This window comes from Myotis yumanensis, unplaced genomic scaffold (assembly GCF_028538775.1).
Source record: "Myotis yumanensis isolate MYYU_CA2020_CCGP unplaced genomic scaffold, mMyoYum1.0.hap1 SCAF_10, whole genome shotgun sequence".
NCBI classification, from domain to species: Eukaryota; Metazoa; Chordata; class Mammalia; order Chiroptera; family Vespertilionidae; genus Myotis; species Myotis yumanensis.
The window spans coordinates 42,881,721-42,902,191 of NW_027223761.1; the positions used below are offsets into that span (position 1 = coordinate 42,881,721).

At 42.6% G+C, this 20,471-nt stretch overlaps 1 protein-coding gene across 2 annotated transcripts in view; it reads right to left on the minus strand.

The window, feature by feature from the left end:
- CLPB (ClpB family mitochondrial disaggregase) overlaps window positions 1-20,471 on the minus strand; it is a 159,162-nt gene that overhangs the window by 91,434 nt on the left and 47,257 nt on the right. For both annotated transcript variants that reach the window (XM_070425556.1, XM_070425555.1), the window contains exon 4: window positions 14,889-14,992. In XM_070425556.1, the coding sequence (XP_070281657.1) occupies window positions 14,889-14,992 (104 nt within the window). The remainder of the gene's footprint in view (window positions 1-14,888; window positions 14,993-20,471) is intronic.

Genomic DNA, 20,471 nt, shown 5'->3' on the forward strand with positions numbered 1-20,471 from the left:
TCCGGAAAGCTATGGGCATACAATTGTTTTTGTTAACAAATTAAGCAACATGGGGAACAACAAGAACAATAAACCAGGAGACAAGAGAACTGGGTTTAAAAATGGCTTTCACTAACTTGATATGTGTCCCAATCCCTCTGTGATCCCCTATTTTTAAAATGGAGTTTTTCTACATCAGTGTTTCTCAAACTTTTGTGGGACCCAGCTGATGTGGCTCAGGGGTTGAGCATTGACCTGTGAACCAGAAGGTCATGGTTCAATTCCTGGTCGGAGCACATGCCCAGGTAGTGGGCTCAGTCCCCAGTGTGGGGAATGCAGGAGGCAGCCGATCAATAATTCTCTCTCATTGATGTTTCTATCTCTCTCCCCCTCTCCCTTCCACTCTGAAATCAACAAAAAAATATATTAAAAAACAAACACAACCACCTGGGTAACTTGTAACAAAACACTGAATCTTGGGCCCCCACTTCAACAATTTAGATTCAGCAGGCAGCACCTGGGAATACACATTTTAAAAAGCCCATTGTGTTGTTCCCCCAAGACTCTAATGTGCTGTGAAGAACACTAAACAGATGTAAGACTGGCCAAACCTGCCTGATCCTGCTCTAAGAAAGCAAAGGACGTCTGGGCACCAGAACATTCTTCCCAAGCCCCATGTTTACAAAGTTAGACCCAAGCTCCCAGGACACCAAGCCTTGCGATGAGACCTCCAATATCTCACTTATTAGCTCATCTCCCTTCAAAAATCCCAGGTGGAATTAGGTCCTTCTACACAATACACTGTAGTCTGTTTCCTCATTCATCCACTAAACATTTTATTAAGTACTTTGTACAGGCTGGGCCATGGGGACAGAGAATGGGCTCTACCCTCAAGAGCATGTAAACACTACAAATAGTATAAAATAATCTTTCTTTTATAAAGTATCTCTGAAAGGAAAGAATTCAGAATTTCGAGTCAGAGAGACATGGATTCTAATCCTGTTGACTCTGGAAAATTACTCCATCCCTCTGGGCCTCAAATTTCTTATTGATAAAATCAGGACATTAGTATCTATTAATTGGGTTGCTGTGAAAATTAGAAACGATGGACTATAGTGAGGGGAACAGGAAGTAATTGGCACCTAGGAAATGGCAATTTTCAAATTAATGTATCTCTCCTGTCCTGGAACCCATAATATCCACATTCTTCTGTTTGACTTTCAGAAGCTTCTCATTCCTGGTCCCAGTTAATTTCTCAATATAGACTTTCAATTCCTCCCCTCCTGCTGGTTGAGGCTCCCAAAAGAGGACTGTGGTGATCCTTCAGTGAATCCTCAGTGGGCAGCACTGTGTTATTAAAAGAGCAGAGAGGTCATCGTCAGTCAGCCTGGGAAGCAAAACTCACCAACTGTGTGACTCTGATCAAAATCCTTAACATCTGTGAGACTTTGTTTCCTCACCAGCAAAATAAATAATATCACCGACCTAATAAGATTCAATGATAAACCCAATTAAGAAATGCACACAGGATCTGAGTAGATATTTTTCCAAAGGTATTTTTGGAAAATACAAATGGCCAAAAAAAACCACACATAACCCACAAAAAGAAGCCCAACATCATTAGCCAACAGGGAAATGCAATTCAAAACCACAATATACCATTTCACATCCTTTAGGGTGGCTAAAGTAAAAAAGACAGGCAATAACAGGTACTGGTAAGGATGCAGAGAAACTGGATTCCTCATACAGGGCTGGTGGGAATGTAAAATGGTGCAGCCACTTTGGAAAAACAGCCTGGCAGTTCCTCAAAAGGTTAAACACAGACTTACTATATGACCCAGCAATTCTACTCCCAGATATAACGCACACCCCCCAAATGAAAACATTATGTCCACACAAAAACTTGTACACAAACATTCATAGCAGCATTATTCATAATAGCCAAAAGTAGAAACAACCCAGATGTCCCTCGATTGATGAATGGATAAATAAAATGTGGCATAGCCATTAATGGAATATTATTTGACTATGGAAAAGGAATAAAGTACTAATACATGCCACAACATTTTTTCTTTGCTGTTAATCCTCACCTGAGGATATTTTTCCATTGATTTTTAAAGGGAGTGGGAGGGAGAGAGAAAGAGAGAGAAACATCCATGTCAGAGAGACACATTGATTGGCTGCCTCCCGCACACACCTGATCAGGGCCACGGATTGAGCCTGCAACTGAGAAACATGCCCTTCACCAGAATTGAACCTGGAACTCTCTAGTCTACAGGCCGATGCTCTATCCACTGAGCCAGGTTGGCTAGGGCATGTGCTATAACATTGCTGGACCTTGAACACATGCTAAAGAAAGAAGCCAGTCACAAAAGAACACATGTTGTATGATTCCATTTATATGAAATGTCCAAAGCAGGCAAATCTATGGAGACAGAAAGTAGATTAGTTAGTGATTGTCAAGTTCTGGGGAAGTTGAGAGATAAAATGGGGAATGATTAATAATGGGTATGGGATTTATTTATGGGATAATGAAAATGTTCTAAAACTAATTGTGGTGATAGCTGCACGACTCTTGTGAATATACTATAAACCACTGCATTATACACTTTATGTGACTGAATTGTATAGCATGTGAATTAAATTTCAATAAAGCTGTTACATGAAAAAATGTATATAAGGAACTCAGAAAATTACTTGGCATGTAGTAAGGATTCAATAAATGGTAATATATTTATTATTGTGCCCTTCCCTCTTCCTGATGCCACTCTAACTCTGGCCAGAATCACCACTAACACTAACACTGTAGAACAGTGATTCCCAAAGTGGGCGCTACCGCCCCCTGCACTGCAGCGATCCAGGGGGGGCAGTGATGGCCACAGGTGCATTTGTTTTAACTTTTTTTGTATTACCTTTCTATTCTGAGTTCAATAAATAGTTTCATAATTTCAAACTTCAATGTTTCTAATTTACACCTTTCTTAACTATATTTTATGAAAAAGGTAGAAACATTAATACATATATCTTTCTGTTTAATTGCTATTAAAATTAAAAAAAAATTAATTTCCAGGGGGTGCTGAGTAATATTTTTTCTGGAAAGGGGGCAGTAGGCCAAATAAGTTTGGGAACCACTGCTGTAGAATATGGCAGGCTCACTGCAGGAAGCACATTTCATACTCAGCAGAAGGTCACGGGTGAGTCCTGAAGGCTAATATCCCAAGGACTAAGAGTCTTCCTCCAATACCCATATGGCCTGAATTTATTGAACACTTATTATGTGACAGGTATTGTGCTAGGAACTTCACAACTATTTTCCTCACAAGAACCATACATGTCATTATTCCTATTAATGAAGAAACCAGGACTTGGAGAGGTTATGCAGCTTGTCTCATGTCACATCAGTAGTTAATGACAGAGCTGGTCTTTTCAACCCAAGGCTTGTACTCTTTTTTCTACATGGTTTCACTATTCCTTCCTTTTATTTATCTATGTTTTACCCATCCTTTACAATTCAAGCAGCCTGACTTTTACTGATCTCCCTCTTCTGTAAACATCCAGGTAATGTATAGTCTACATCAAATTAGTTAACATTTTCTTTTACATAGTCTTAAGTGTTCTCAGATTGCTTCACGTGTATACTCTTGAACATGGCAGGTGCTCAATAAATACTTTAGTGAATGGTTATTAAGCTGTCTCCCCAAGCAGAAAACAGGTTCTGGAAGGATAGATACTGTGTCTTACAGATCTCCTTATCCTTCATACAGAGAAGGCACTTGTGGTCAACTAGGCTGGCCTATGGCTGGAAGACCAGATCTTGCTTGAAAATGGTTCTTACAGACACCATGCTCTCTTGCCAATGGACTGGAAGGTTTCTCCTTAAGAAGAGGACGCTGCTCACCTCATTATTACCTTATCATAATGTAGCATGGGAGGTGGCACACTATGATAAGGTAATAATGAGGTGGCATAGTAGGAGCTCAGAAAAGATTTGATGAGTTGAAGAGAAGACTGGCTCAACACTTACTCCAGTGGAGATACAAGTACAGCCTTTCCATAAGAACCCCAAGCCTGTCTTCTCTCATTCCCATAAAAGGGAAGGAGGAGAGCAGAAGACTGACCTAGAATTTTAACGGATAGGCTGTTGACCCTGTCTGTGGTCCTGGCATCCTCACTGACCCAGAACCCTCCTTTGACCACAGACGTAGGTGGAGCTTTCCAGAACCCATGTTTCACCCTCACACCATCAAATTCAAAGATGTTCAAATTTCTAATTGTCTTACAATTGCAATTTTATAGTTTGTTTGAATCAGGATCTAAATCAGATTCTATTATTGCTATTGATATGTCTCAGAGATAGTAAAAATATGCCCTGGCCAGTGTGGCTCAGAAAAGTCGTGGGTTTTATTCCCAGTCTGGGCACATACACAGGTAGTAGGTTTGATCCCTGGGGGTGTGTACGAGAGGTAACTGATCAATGTGTCTCTCTCACATCAATGTTTCTCTCCCTCTCTCTCTCTTCTCCCTCCCTCCCTCCCTCCCTCCTTGCCTCCCTTCTACTCTCTCTAAAAATCAATGAAAAGCAATACCCTCAAGTGAGGATTAACAATATATATAGCCGGGCCAGTGTGGTTCAGTGGTTGAGCATGGACCTATTAACCAGGAGGTCACAGTTTGATTCCTGGTCAGGGCACATGCCTGGGTTGCAGGCTCAACCCCCAGTAAGGGGTGTGTGGGAGGCAGCCGATCAATGATTCTCTCATCATTGATGCTTCTATCTCTCTCTCCCTTCCTCTTGAAAAAACAAAAACAAACAAACACACTCACATACACATATATATATGGGAAGTGGGGGGAAGTGGATGGGGAGTATAGTGGAAACAACATTGGCTATGTGCTAATTGTTAAAGGGAACTGATGGTACATGGGAATTCTTTTATACCATTCTGACTACGTTTTTAAAAATCCAAAGATAAGGCAAAGTGTTACTCCATTAACTATAGACCCATCAACACTCCATTTGAACCTCTTCTACTTCCCATCTCTCCTAACAGAGAGGTAACATGCTAGAATTGCCTTTGATATGTCCTATAATTACTCTAAGCTCACATTCTCACTATTCCTGCTCCAGACGCCACCCCCTGCCCCCCCCCCCCCCCAATCCAAAGCAGTATTATTTCCGCTCCAGGGATCCTCTAGGCAGGGCTGGCAACAAGAGGAAGGAGCCTGCTCTCTTTGCCTCTCAGCCAGCTCTGTTACTTGGTTGGCCAAACTAGGTCCCTCTGCGCTTCCTTCTCTACACCTGCTTACCTCTCCTTCTGCCTTTTCTTCAAGATGTTAAAAACTTACAATAAAAAACAAATACAAAATGCTGTAATTAATAGCCAATTCCAAGCCAACCCAGCATCTTTACTAATAAACCTCAACACTTGCAAAAAGAACAATAAATTCTGTCCCTCTCTGGTTCTGAGGTGGTCTCTTTTATACACTCTGTGTGTGTGTGTGTGTGTGTGTGTGTGTGTGTGTGTGTGTGTATGTATGTGGTAAGTGTGTCTACATATATATTTATTTTCCTTTATTTCCCATCCAGGGAGGGGCAGAATAATGAACTGCGTGCGTCAGGGAAGATGAATCTGAGATACTAGGGAGCAGTGCAGTAAAAAGATTAAAGTGTTATTATTGTTGGGTTTTTTTCCCCCATGGTCCATTGTGACAGCTCGACCGTCATCTGTAAAAAATGTCTCAGCGAGAGATAATCATCGGAAACTCAATAAAGCGTCAGGGGGAGCCTCAGCCCCCATCAATCATTGGGTGCCTGGAAAATTTCAGCCCTCTGTCTCCCTTCCTGCTATCCATATAAATGTCTCTAATATATTTTGTGTGGTGTGTGGGACCCATCCTTGATTTGGAACTTTTGATGAAAAAATATTTATACACAAAATATGTAAATCAGTTAAAAATCACAAGACTAGTTCTTTGCTACCCCATCCCACGTTTTCTTATTTTTATAAATGCATCAAATTTATTCTTTTTAATAAAACATGTCAACTAGTCTATTTCCCTCTCCTAGTCAAATATACAGGTTTGGAGGGCTAGAAGGATGAACACAATTAACCTACTCACTGATACACTTAATCTTGTAGTTGGCCAAAAGGCCTGATGGATTGACAGTGTTCATCTTGGTGACTCTCTAGTGGACAGCACTGCTGAGAAATAACATGTAGAACCACGGCCCTGGAGGTGCAACAAGGCTATGACAATGATGAGGAAGAGTCAGGGACATTATAAAAAATAATAACTTGCCCAAACAGCTTTTGGCCTGGCAGATACCCAAGCTTTGGACAAGCCGGAGGTTCTGAGTTGACTACGAATGGGGGGCGGGGAGAACAGACTGATATGGTTGCTGGAGACAAGAGCAGGAGACAGTTCTGCTGATGTTTGACATTATCTCTGGGCCTCAGTGTCCTTTGGCGCCTACATCATAGGGTTGTAGCACGTAGTATTACTAAATGTTGCTGCTGCTGCTAAAGCTATCACCAACAGCGTCACTGTATTATCACCTCCCCAATGCTCCACCCTGGAAGGAATCAGTTCCCATGGTGCCCTACCCTATAGGACCTCCAAGGCTCCTCTCTATCTAAAGGACACAAAGTCTAAGCATTTGATCTGGTCCCAGTTTACTAACTGCTCATTACTCCCTAAAATGAATCTTTTGCTGTGCGGATGCTTCACCCTAACAAGTTCACTTGCTGGCCTGAAACAATTTTCTGTTTCCTGCCTTTGAATGTTTTGGACATCCACACCTCTTCTCTGGTCACACCCAACTGCGCCCACCTGCAGGCCCTCCACAAAACCTTCTTATACTTCAAGGCTCAAATACCATTTTATTTTCTTGACTGCTTCAGCCAGAGACTGTCTTCTCTAAATTCTAGTTGTTCTTGTTATCTGTACCTCTGACTGAATCCTTGCTGAATGTCTTGGTCCTGTCATTAATCTTAATTATTGTTAATCACTGTTCTAGCTAGCACCTTACATTTGCATGATACCTTGTATTTTCTCAAATTCTTTCATAAGTACTTCAATTTGATCTTTACAATAAACCTGTGGTATAGGAAATATTCTCTACAGATGAGATAATCAAGGTTCAGATGGATAAAGAGAATTACCCAAGGTCACACAGTCAGGTGATGAACAGCCATTCCTTGGACTCTAAATAATGTTGGCCTCTTTCTGAATAATAGGTTGTTACCACTGAAAAGCATTTGGAAGGCTGTGCCAAAGACTCTGAAGTTCTCATGAAGTTCCATGAGTGTATGATAAGGATAATGATGATGATGTAAAAACAGAAATTTACAATGATTTCTTCTATGCTCCGGTTTTAGGCTAGGCATAAATATACTATCTCTAACTTTCCCAACAACCTTTATTTTACAAATAAGGGGACAGAGCCTCTGAGAGGTGCAGAAAATTGCTCCAGGTTCGCAGCTATTGTGTTCTATACACCCATAATACAAGGCATAAGCATAGAGCCTCTCTAGGAGTGAAGCTTAAGTGGCAAAATAAGGTCTCTTCCAGGGAAGAGAAGGTACAGATGAGTTTTTAAAGCTTTTCAAGCACAAGGCCACAATTAACAACTGTAGCCTAGCTCATACTACTCAAAGAGTGGGGGCTTGTTAGAAATGCAAAACCTCAGGTCCCACCCCAGACCTACTAAATCAGAATTTCTGGGCGTTGGGCTCAGGAATCTCTTTTAACAAGCTCTCTAGATGGCTCTTATTTTCTTGGAAGCCTTATTACTCCCATCTGAGTTTGTACTCTCCCAGGGTGTACATTTTCTCTACTGTGACTGAGTAGGGCTGGGCACGCGGTGGGTGCTAGGTGGTTAACTTAATAGTAAATAGATGAGCTAGAATGAGACCACTCCTTGGCATGTTCTGAGACGGGGAGAAATATTAGAGAGCAGTTCCATTACCGCCAGTGGGGACTCCTAGCCATCTCCTGTATTCCAGGGCACTTGTCCACTGGTTTGTGATGCTCCAACTTGCACCGTCCTGTCCCCCATCTAAAGACACAGAGAGGGGAGGTCAGCCACAGCAGGTGAGGACCTCCAGCCCCTGGAGCTGTGGGAAGGAGGCCACCTGGGCTGATAGGGATGACTATGGCAGGTCCAGCCTGGAAAGCCAGGCCCTCTAGCCCAGAAGGGCCCTATGCCAACCCAGTTTCTGTACAACTCATCTTTATTCAGCTGCCACTTGAAGCTGAGAAGAGAATCTGATTTATAGTCTGCTCTGGCCACGTTTCTGCCGTGTTTTATTGTTTTAATTGTACATATGAGAGGCACTCAGAGTGCTCGCTTGCATTTCTGACAGCCCCAGACATCCAATGTTTATAACAGTTACTTACAAGCAGCCAGCGGCATCCCTGGCTGGGCAACTTGTTTTCTGTTACCACTAATTTACTGCCTCGTCTACCTGAGGATTGCGGTCCACCACCCATCAGCCAGCCACAAGTGGAACTCTCCTGAAGTGGGGCTCAGGCACTGAGTGGAATGAGGCCAAGATCAAGGAATGAGTTGGTGAAGCAGCAGCTGTGATCTCCATGCTCCCCTCCACGTGTCCTCTCTGTGTGCCTTTGCTCAAGCTGTGTCACCTGCTTAGAATCTTCTTTTTTCCCTTCCTCATCACCTTCCAAAGCTCAGGTCAAATCCCACTACTTTTAAGTACATTACTTGCTCTGAAGGTGAGCCTACAGTTTCTAAAATCCTAAAGTCACATGGCTGACATGGACCTTGGAGGCCATATAACCCAATGTTTCAGGGCAAGAATACCCTCTATAAGCAGTGGTTCTCAACCTTCTGGCCCTTTAAATATAGTTCCTCATGTTGTGACCCAACCATAAAATTATTTTCGTTGCTACTTCATAACTGTAATTTTGCTAGTGTTAGGAATCGTAATGTAAATATCTGATATGCAGGATGGTCTTAGGTGACCCCTGTGAAAGGGTCGTTCAACCCCCGAAGGGGTCGCAACCCACACGTTGAGAACCGCTGCACTACAGAATCCCTGATGGATAGACATCTAGCCTCTGTCAGTGCCCCCTTGAGTGGTGAGCTGCTCAGTACCTCTAAGGCAGGTACTGAGCCTGCAGTACACTGAGCCAAAACCTACCTCCATAAAGAAATTCTTCATTAAAGGTCGCTATGCTTTATATGTGATTAGTTCTAGTCATCCTAACAACCCTACAACAGGTATTGTTATCCCTATGATACAAATGAGAAAACTGAAATTCTCTCGCTGAAGATCACATAGCTAGGGACAGCTTAGATGACTGCCTGGCACCAAAGCCCGACCTTTCTCCAGAATACCATTGTGCCTCTGAATATGCCACTTTAAGGGCTGGAGAAAGGAACAAAATAGCCAGGCCAACAAGATTTCTATGCCAAACAGTTCTGCATTGCCTAGATCAGCAAACCTACCCAGAAATATGAACACTGACAGAGTGGAAGATACTGTGATGTGCCTAGCTGAGCAGGCTCCTTATTAAAGAGCAATGGCCATATGTAAAACAGAAGCATTTCACAAGGAATGGGGCAATCAGTTACAAAGTCTCAGCAAAGAGGGCACGAGTTTCATTTCTCTCCAGGCTATACCTATTCTGGACAGGCAGAACAGATATAGAGCCTCTTTGAGAGAATATAAGACAACTTCTCCAATGCCCTTTGGTCCCCTTACCTGGGGACCAAATATCTTTCCTCTTCACACCTTAAATGCTGGTCCCCTGAGTGACGGATTTCTTTCCTTGGGCAGTTTCAATCATATCTATTGTTTTAAGTCTCCAGCAAATGCCGGTGACTCCTAAATCCCTATCTTCTGCCAGACTTCTCCTCTAAACTCCAGATCCATACGTCCAACTATTTACCCAGATCAAAAGTTGAGGTGTCACCATGGAGGCTTCCTTTTCCATCAATTCCCACATTCTACCAAGAACTCAAGCTCCTCCTAATATTTTTCTAAAATCTATTTTTCCATTCCCAAAGATCACTTTTAGAAATCCCCAGAAATGATAGGTGCATTTTGGGGGAGAGGAGCTTAGCATCTCATCCAATTCTCAAAGGGGTTCATCATCCCATAAAGGTCAAGAGTTACTGCTAATCTCTCTCCTCCAATTCATCACCCATCTAGTCAGGATGGCCCATCTAAAATGCAAATGTAAACTGAGCATAACCTGCTTAAAATCCTTTGATGGCAGAAAACAGTATGAGCTTCTTAGAACTGCCTTACAAAATCCTTCCCATGTGGAACCACAATTTCCTCTCCACTCTTACTTCTTGCTATTCTTCTCAGCAATGTGACAGAGGAGTCTACCTGCTGTCACTCACCCATCCCACGTCTCTGTATATGTTGCTCCTTCTGCCTGGCGGGTTCATCCTTCTTAGTCTGCCTGGCAACTTCCGACTCATCCTTAAGGCCAATTCAAAGTCACTTACCCTGTGACACTTCCCAGACACCAGCCTGATGTGAGGTAGAACTTATCTCTACCTATATCAGCGCTACCTACATCCTGTGTATATCTACCTTTACATTTACCACTCTGCACTGTGGTGCCTTGTTTATAAGTCTGTCTTACTTGACTGCGAGCACTACTGAGGGGCTAGACCATGTAAATTCATTTTTGTATTCCCAGCATTTGGCAGAGTGCCTGATACTCAGTAAATGCATGCTGGATTACAAATAAATAAAACTAATAAGCAATTACAACTGTAGAACACTTTACAATTCACACATCACATATTTATCTCTTGATCTGCACAATGTGATATGACAGACAAGGGATATATTATATGGTTTTAGGGAGGTCTTGCCAAGGTCACAAATTACAACTTACCCACCTCCCTTTAGCACTGAGCACAGGTTGAGGCCCACAGAAATATCATTTAGAAATTTGATGGACTCTGTTACTGTCTCTATGCTCCAATAGTGAAGGACTGTCCATCTTTCTTGAGCATGTGACCTTCCTGTGAATTTGCCTAGACACACTCTGGGCAAGGGGCTTGCACCTCTTGTTCTACTCTACCCTCTTCCACATTCCCACAAGTCAGGTAACTGCCTGTGAAAAGGTCAGTCCCATCTGAAGAAAAGAGAACAAGAGGATTCATTTGTTTCTGTCTATTTCATCAAAGAGAATGACCAAAAGCTGGGTATAGTGCTTGCATACAGTAGGCAACCAATAAATATTGGTTAAATGGATGAAAGAATGAAATATCTATAAATGGAAAAAGGAGAGGAAAATATGGCTAAGAAGGAACTAAAGGCCTTGAGATGATTTGAAAGGACTATCACTCCATAGAGTCCATGAATTTGGATAGCAGAACACATCCAAACTGACATGCCAGGGAAAATCAGCTGAGCGGCCAGAAAACTGTAGTAGGCAAGGGTAGTCTGGAATTTTTTTTAAAAGTGCACAGAGGGGTCAATCTTGTAAACTACAGAATAATGAGTTTATCAATGATTCCTGACAAAATTTCTAGAGTGTATTTTTTTAAAAAACAGTTCTTAAACACTTAAGTACCAGTATGGGTTCCCTAAGGAGGAGACCAGACATTGCCAGAATTACCTAACATCCTCCTGAGAAAGGGTTCCTGGGCAAGAAACATGACAATTGCCAAACATATTTTTATTTTAGCAAGAAATCTGAGAAAATCTCTTTAAAATTTTGTGGACATGATAGAGAAATGAAGCTAGAAAAAAATAAAGTTTGGAAGATTTATAGTTGTGAATGTCAAATGATGCTTCAAATTTGTCCTGACCAAGTGCTCTAGGGTTCTATACTTGAATATAGTCCTTATAAACATTTTAATCAAAGACTAGCATGCAAAGTACATGATGGCAGGGATCCTAACTCAAGTGCCTAAAACAGTGACTGCTAGATAGACATGTAATTAATAAAAAATTTTCAGTGGATTGAGTGTCATCCACGCACCAAGGGGTCACTGGTTCATTCCGTCAGGGCAAATGCACGGGTTGTGAGCGTGATCACTGGTGGGGAGTATGCAGGAGGCAGCTGATAGATGTTTCCATATCTCTCTTTCTCTCCCTTCCTCTCTTTAAAATCAATAAAAACATATTTTTAAAAAAATTTAAACTATTTTTGAATGAATAAATAAGTCCATAGAAAGCCTATTCACTAGGCCCTGGCCAGGTGGCTCAGTTGATTGGAACATCATCCCATACACCAAAAACGTTGTGGGTTTGATTACCGGTCAGGTCACATACCTAGAATGTGGGTTTGATCCCCAGTCAGGACACGTATGGTCAGGGAGTGTACAGGAGGCAACCAATCGATGTGTCTCTCTCTCTCCCTCTCTCAATGAAATAAATAAAAACATATCCTTGGGTGAGGATTAAAAAAAATTTTTTTAAAGGAAGCCTATTCACTAATTTTGTAGGTCATACAAAATAAGCTAAGATACTTAATTTTTTTAGTTTTATTTCATGATAGTTATAATAGCCTTTCCCAATATTTTTGTTGTCTGTCTGTCTATCTATCTATCTGTCTACCTACCTACCTACCTACCTACCTACCTAGAATGTAGGCTGGCTAACATATAAGAGCTGAAAAGGTACAGGAGTTTGACAAAAAAAAAAAAAAAGAGAAAGAAAGAAAAGAAAAGAAAAGAAAAGAAAAGAAAAGAAAAGAAAAGAAAAGAAAAGAAAGAGGGAGGGAGGGAGGGAGGGAGGAAGGAAGGAAGGAAGGAAGGAAGGAAGGAAGGAAGGAAGGAAGGAAGGAAGGAAGGAAGGAAGGATTGTTCTAGGCACTATTGAGTTAAACAGGATCCCTGCCATCATGTATTTTATATGCTAGTCTTTGATTCAAATAGAAAGAGGGAAAGGAGGGAAGAAGGGGATGGAGGAAAAGAGGAAGGAAGGAGAAAATACCTAGAACAGGTATACTACAGCCTATGGGGCAAATCCAGCCTGTTGCCTATTTTTGTAAATAAAGTTTTATTGGAACATATCTATGCAAATTCAATTGTGCATTGTCTATGGCTGCTTCTGCACCACAATGAAGAGCTCACAAAGCTTAAAATGTTTACTATCTGGCTTTTTGCAGAAAAAGTTTGCTGACCACTGATCTACAATATTGATTGTAGTACCAACCAGGACAGAACTATAAAGCACAAAGGTACAAAACAAAGACAGAGGGTGGAGATCATGCAACAGCAGAAGTTGGAATAGATGGCTTCACAGCTCTGATATTCTATGAAATAAAAAATGCTTACTGAGCTCTGCTGGGATCCTGAGAACATGTGAGAAGGCACTCAAATAATCCCTTCCCCTCTTCCTGGCCCTCCCTCTCAGCAAATGCTCCTCCTTGCTTTTTGGTAAGAGCATCCGAACAGAAGACAGAGCTAAAGCAGGCAGCAAAGCTGTGTCTGAGTGAGAAGAAGACAGCCCATAAGTGGAGTCCCCTCATATCAAACTGCAACTGTAGGGCAAGTTTGGCACTCATGAAATTCTCCTCTGCTTGAAACATAAAGTGAAAATAATTCCTCCAGTTCAGTGGGGATTCCAAAGAGGCATAGGTCACGGTCTACACATGGAACTGTCAGCTGAGGAGGAAAGAAAATACATGGGCAGATGAGAGTTCAAAAACCATACAAAAGGCCAAGATTTAAAGAATATTCAAAAGAGCAGCTGAGAGCAGGTTGCAATTATTTCCAAGGACAGGAAAGGCTCTGTGAAGGAACTAGCTGCAGAATGGAGTTTGACAGAAGTAGTGGCATTACAGAGGTGAAGAGGTGGGGAAGGGCGACTTCACACTTCATCTGGGCAGCAATGCTCTGATGCTCTTGACATTCCCCTCATGCTGCCAATTTGAGGAACACCCACATCAGCTCTGACATCTCTTGCTCCCCTTGGCTGAAACCTCCCTCCAGGTCAATGTTCTGATCCTTAGGCAGTCAGCATGGATATCTGTCCTCCTGGCATCACTGCCAACCTTAAAGCAGCCACTTGCTCAGCTGCCCTGTTGCTAGAAACTGAGAGGGATTTCAGCCTCTGCGAGTGGTCCAGGGTAATGGCCAGGCAGTGGGGGACAGTCTAGACAAGCAAAAACTCAAATGTAAAATATTCATTTCTGACTGCAGCCAAAGCAACCTGCCATTTTCTCGACCCCACTTTGGAAGAACTACTCACCAGAGACAACACAGACTGACTTGCCCAGGTACCCTCCAATAGACACGTGATCAAGCCCTGGTACAGGTGCACACACTGCTGCTTTCTTCTGAAGAAGTCCAAACAACCACCTACACAACACTCCAGGCAGACACTGATAACTACCCCATTCTATAAGCATAGGCATCAAGGCACAGAGAAGGTCCACTACTTGTCCTGGGTCACACAGTAAGTTGAGGGGCCACTCCCCTTTGGGAGATTGTATTTTACATACGGGAGAAGGAAAAAAAGCAGTATTCACAGTAGTAATGAAGGATTTCTGAGGCTGAGGAAACAAGTAAGGCTGCTTTCTAGTTCTGGGAGAGGGAAAGTTTACAGGAAATAGAGGAGGAACAAATCCACAATCCATGCAGTTGCCTTATTTTATAGAAAACTGCTCCACTGTCCTCTCATCTGAGGTTCCACAGGCTGAGGTGCTTTTGGGAAAACAGCAGTGGAAGGTTCCCCTCACCCCCAACCCATTCATGAAGTTAGGCCTCTAATTTATTCCCCAAGACTTCTTAAGTGACATAAATGATAGAGCCATCTGTTCCAAGATTTTTGGGTTCTCCATGAGTTTCCAGAGGATAAGGCACTTGCAGGCCCTCTCTGAGTTGCTGGTAGAGCTGGCACAGAGCAAGGTTGCTTGGAAGCCACAGGGAGGAGAGTGCTCAGAACAGCAGAGTAGCCCACCCTTACCTTCCAAAGAATGGATTCCCTGCTCCTTGGCAGTCTTGTAAACACTGCTGAAATTGTCTCCAAGGTTTGGGTCAGCACCAGCAGCAAGCAGGACCTGCACCACACTGGAAGAAATCAGAAAGACACAGTGTCAAAAGCAGGAAAGACCCAGGAAGTATGATTTTGAAGCATGTTTGAGGATTAGATTTTGCCTCTACTCATGAATGACACAGTGGAAAGAACATGAACTCTGCAAGTGTCAAAGGCAGAATTAGAAAAGTTGGCCCTGAAACTTACTAGCTGAGAGGCTCTGGACAAGTTATTTAACACCTCTCTAAGGCTCAGTTTCCACAACTATAAAAGACAAAGTGTTTATTCAACATTACTTATCCAATGCTATGTTCTAGTTACTGTTCCAGGTGCTAGGCCAGTGATGGCGAACCTATGACACGCGTGTCAGAGGTGACACGCAAACTCATTTTTTTGGTTGATTTTTCTTTGTTAAATGGCATTTAAATATATAAAATAAATATCAAAAATATAAATCTTTGTTTTACTATGGTTGCAAATATAAAAAAATTTCTATATGTGACACAGCACCAGAGTTAAGTAAGGGTTTTTCAAAATGCTGACACGCCGAGCTCAAAAGGTTTGCCATCACTGTGCTAGGCTAATGCTGGCTCACTTATTTGCTGAATGGATGAATGAATTTCAGTAATTCAAACACACAGTCCTTGGGAGTAAGTAGAAGAACCAGAATCCATCTCCCACATAGCTGAGTTCTTTCACATCTGATCTAACATGGTCAGGTGAGTCTCCTATGTCTACTTACCATACCTAAAAGGATCTTCTGGTGGACAACTGTCACAGGTAATTTATTGAGGATATGGATTAAGATCCCAAAGAGAAATGAAAAGGGTCTTTAAAGCAGCTAAAACCCATGTCTAAAACTCATATATTTAATTCATAGCAAACTCTGCCAGGTTTTTTTTTTTTTTTTTTTTTTTTTTTTCTGCGTCGGCTGCTTTATTTAAGGACTGGTGACTAACAGTTCCCAACCCAGCCCCTTCCTCCTCTATAAAAGCAACTATACATGAACCGGGTGCCCCCCCCCCGCCCCCCCCCCCCCCCCCCCCCCCCCCGTGCCAGGGCCCAGCCAGGGGCCAGTGGTGCTGAATCCCAGGCCACAGTCCTTGGAAGGCAGAGGAGGCGTGCAGTCCAGTTCCCACGGGCAAGGTGCTGGGGAGGTGGGTGAGGAGGCGGAGAGTCCTGAGGCTGTCTCTGCTGGGCTTGCCCTCACTCAGGATGTCAGGACATTGGCCCCCGGAGAAGCCAGGGCTTCAGAGCCAGGGGGTCAGGGGCCGAAAGAGGGAGCAAGTCAAAGGCTTTTGGAGCCAAGGGAGGCAGTTCAAACCCCCAGAGCTCCCTGCCCGTGAGCACACCCCCATGGCCACACTTAGTTTACTCTTAGTTTACATACAATTTGGATAGGATTGGCATTAGTCTTCCTGTTTCCCAGATTAACACTTGGGGGGGGGGGGGGGGGACGAGTTAAGTCGGCTCGCGTGAATTGCTCGTACTCCGCGGGAGCCGTCTTAACTCAGTTCATAGATTTGCAGTGGAGTGCGGGAAACATGTAAACTCGGGCCGATTGTAACTGCGTATTACCAAATATTTGTTTGTTTGCCGTTCACAAAGATACCTACCTGCGTATGCGAACCGTTTCATACCCATTGGGGTAATAGGTATCATAAAAATCCCTGATTTTGCGCGGGAAACCTAAATAATTGCCCGCGCCAGCTTATATTTTGGCGGGAAATTCACCCCACACCGGAGTGTTAAAAGCCAAGAGGGTACAAAAGGGTTGTTATAGATAGGTAAACTAACTGAAGGCAGCGAGGAATAATATCTGATAAAGAGGTAGTGTGGTACAGAGTTTAAGAACACTGGCTTTAAAATCTGGGGCAATCTAAGCAACAATATGAATAATGACAGCAATGGATTACAACCCACTGAGTAAAATAAGATTTCAGGAGTCCATATTGAAAATAATAAGTCAAAGGGGGAGAAGGGAAAACTCTTCCTTACTGTAGAAAGTAATAAATGTAGACAGAAGGATGAAATTAGAAAATCATCATTTTGCAATGTCATTATTATCAGGGATAACAAGAGTATCTAGTTCACATGACTGTGTTAATCTATGTAAAGTGCTTAGAATAGGGACTGACATATAATAAGTGCTCAACAAATGTTAGTTATTACTTCTATGTACCTGGCCCTGTGGTTAGGCTGTGGGGAAATCAAGAGAAGTATGAATAAGACACTTAAATTGGGAAGACAGTATGCCATTTTATAATAAGCATAGAGACTTGGGTTCAAATCAAAACTCTATCATTTACTGACTATGGTTTTGGACAACTAAGTACACCTCTGAAGACCCCATTTCCTTACCAGAATAATGCAGATAATGATGCCTCCCTTGTAGGTTGAGATAAGTATGTAAAACTCCATGGTGCCTAGCACATAGAAGGAGTTGCACAAATATGAGCTCTCATCCCTTTGTTCATATAATCCTAGTGATAATAACTTGAGTCTGGGCCAAAGTACACACCAGATTTGTACTTGACCAGCCCCAGGATTCATGCTGATATAGCCCTATATTAAGAAGGCAGCTCTTCTATATTCTGCACAAGTTAGCTTGCTTTAAAATCTAAGACAGAAGGGTTTGTCGATCTAAACTCAAAGGGACATAATTTGGTTAATCCTCAGCTGTTGTATCCAATCATTGTTCAATCACACCCCCTTCCATGGCAGGCTGTCCCTCTAGGCAGCTAGTGTCACTAACTGTGCTACCTGGGCCTCTTCAGGTTCATGAGTATTGATTCTATCTGTCCAATTTGCAGGCTGTAAGACGTGTCCAAGCAACCAAGTATGCTGTCCTTGGCCCCGGAGGGCAGACAGTGGTCTGGCAGGATGGGGAGAGGAGAGTGACTAGACTCAGCCCTGGGGCTGCTAATACAATCAAAGGGAATGGGCAATTCACTTCACAAACTTGAAGGCCAAAGAGGGTAAGCATCTAAGCTAGTAACTCATTCTGCAACCTCAGAGAAGATTCCCTTCACTTTTAATAAAACTCAAAAGACAGCAGACCCACTGTGGGATAGAGCTAGGATTAATGGAACCGTGGCTGCTCGGTGGCCAAGAGTGGCACCAAACACCTTGCCAGATGGCTAGTAGGCTTTTCATTTAACAACCATCACGTACATCCAACCCAGAGCTCTACAGGGATCAGGCCATTCTTGGAGAAGCCAGACCAGATCAGGCTGGAGGGCTACATGACTATGATGAGTTTTGGTGACCAAAAGAACTTCATGGACCTGTGGGCTGCAACAGGGCAGAAACAGAGTAGGAAACTAGCCAGGTGAGAGAAAGCTAAGGAAGGCTTGGAGTGCCAAGAATTTCATTGTCAAAATAGAACCAAGGGGACAGAAACCAGGCAGCAGAGATGTGAATCAGAGAGTCAGAAGCCAAGTCAGATGGCAAGGACTGGAGACTGAGGCAAAAATAGTAAACCACAAACAAAGTAAGGAATCAGAAACCAAGGAATACACTGGTACCATAGGGCAAGGCAAACGAAGCAGTAACCTGGAGCAGTAGTGAGGAGGCTGGGAATGAAGTGATTTCTGCCTCTGACATTTTTTGCTTAAGTAGAAACAAATCCCCAAATTTAGAATTGCTTTTGGGAGAAGGTGAATTCCATGGGGAGATGGGGAGCTGGCCCACCTGGATGAGAAGAGGAGTACAGGGTCAGCCATAAAATTAGAATCTGACATCACAGAGGGAGGCAGGCCCTGCTATTCAAGGTGATTCACCAGAGGACAACTGCAGCCTCCCCTCTGTTCTGGTGCTGGCATACTGGTTGACATTTTGTAGTTTAGGCACTATGCCTTAAATTTAAGTAGCTGGTACCAAATGGGCTATAGTGTATGAGCTAGGCCGTCATAGTTTTAACAGCTGGATTAAAGGGGGCAGAGAACACCATGAAAACATCTCCACTCAAAGGAACTATACTGACTACTCCACAGGTATTCACTGAGCAAAGGCTTAAGAATATTTCTTTCAGCCAACTCTGGTGTTCTGTGAAAAGATGCCTACCAATGCCAATATCAACCTCAAAGGCTAGAGATAATATCCAGATGCACTATTTCCCTTACTAACTGGAGAAATAAAAAAATGTTTATAGCAGCCCAAGAGAATGGGGGTCTGTCCTTATAGTGATTTGGCTCTAGCACCAGTGCTTGCCTTCGTGTGGCCATCAGAATCTGTTCTGTTCTTATCTCCCCATGAATTGACGCACCAAAAGGACTGAGCCTTGCAAACACTGAAGGTGAAGTTTGTGGGGGACAGATAGCACCAAGCTGACAGGCTCGCAGTGGAGCAGCAACAGGACAAAGCTAGCCATGCTGGAGCTGGGGACAGGCAGACAGGAGAATGCAGGTCCAGAGAGCCCAAGACCTCAGCAAGTTACACGTGTGAGTAGGATCGGTAAGCTTTGATTCTAGGCTGAGAGCTATTTTCTCTCTGCCTTATTTCTACTGCCTGCTGGTACAAGTAAATATTTTCTCAAGGGTATAGTATATGGCTAAGTAAGAGGAAGACAGTAATCTAATAATGAAAGCTGACATTTGTATACACTTGTTATATGCCAGGTGCTATTTTAAACACTATATATATTTTAACACATTTAATCTTCACAACAACCCTGTGAGGTAGGTTACACATAAGAAAACTGAAGCACTAAGAGGTTAAGTAACTTGTCCAAAGTCATTCAGCTGGAAGAGGTGGAGGTGGGATCAAACCTGGCAGTCTTTCTACAAAGTCCATGTTCTTATCATCTGCTATATTGCCTCTCACTTTCCTATACTGACTCCCAGGTAGCTGTCTGTAGAAGCACTTTGTCTCAACTCAGTTTTCAGCAACCCAAGAGAAAAATTAGGCAAACTTATAGTCAATTCCCAAAGGAGAAAACAAACAAACAAAAAGTATATTAAGAGATAGCCTCAAGCTCATTTGTTATTAGATAAATGCAAATTAAAATGAGATATCACTTCAAATTCAACATATTAACAAAAGTTAGAAAGCTGAAAAATGCCAAGTATTGGTGAGGACATAGGGTTCTGAGACTCTTCATGCACTGTTAGGGTAGAGACTGGTGCAGCCATTCTGGAAGCTAATCTTATATAATACTTTTGTCAAATCAAAGTACCTTACCCTATAGCCCAGCACTTCTCCTTCTGAGTATAGATATCCCAGAGAAATTCTTACACAGGTCCATAAAGGGCAACACACGGGACGTTTAGCACAGCATTCTGTGGTAGTGGGGAGTTGCAGACAATCAAGTGTCCATCACTGGGGAATGAATAAGTTAAATGTGGTAGGCACACACTATGAAACATGATGCAGCAGTTAGAAGAAACAAGCTGGATATATGTGCAGCAACATGGATAGATGATTTTTAAAAGGTCCTATTCCCTTTCCCCTTCTATTATCATTAATTGAACCTAACAATGTGTTTATTCCTTCAGGGAGTCTCACAACTGCAGA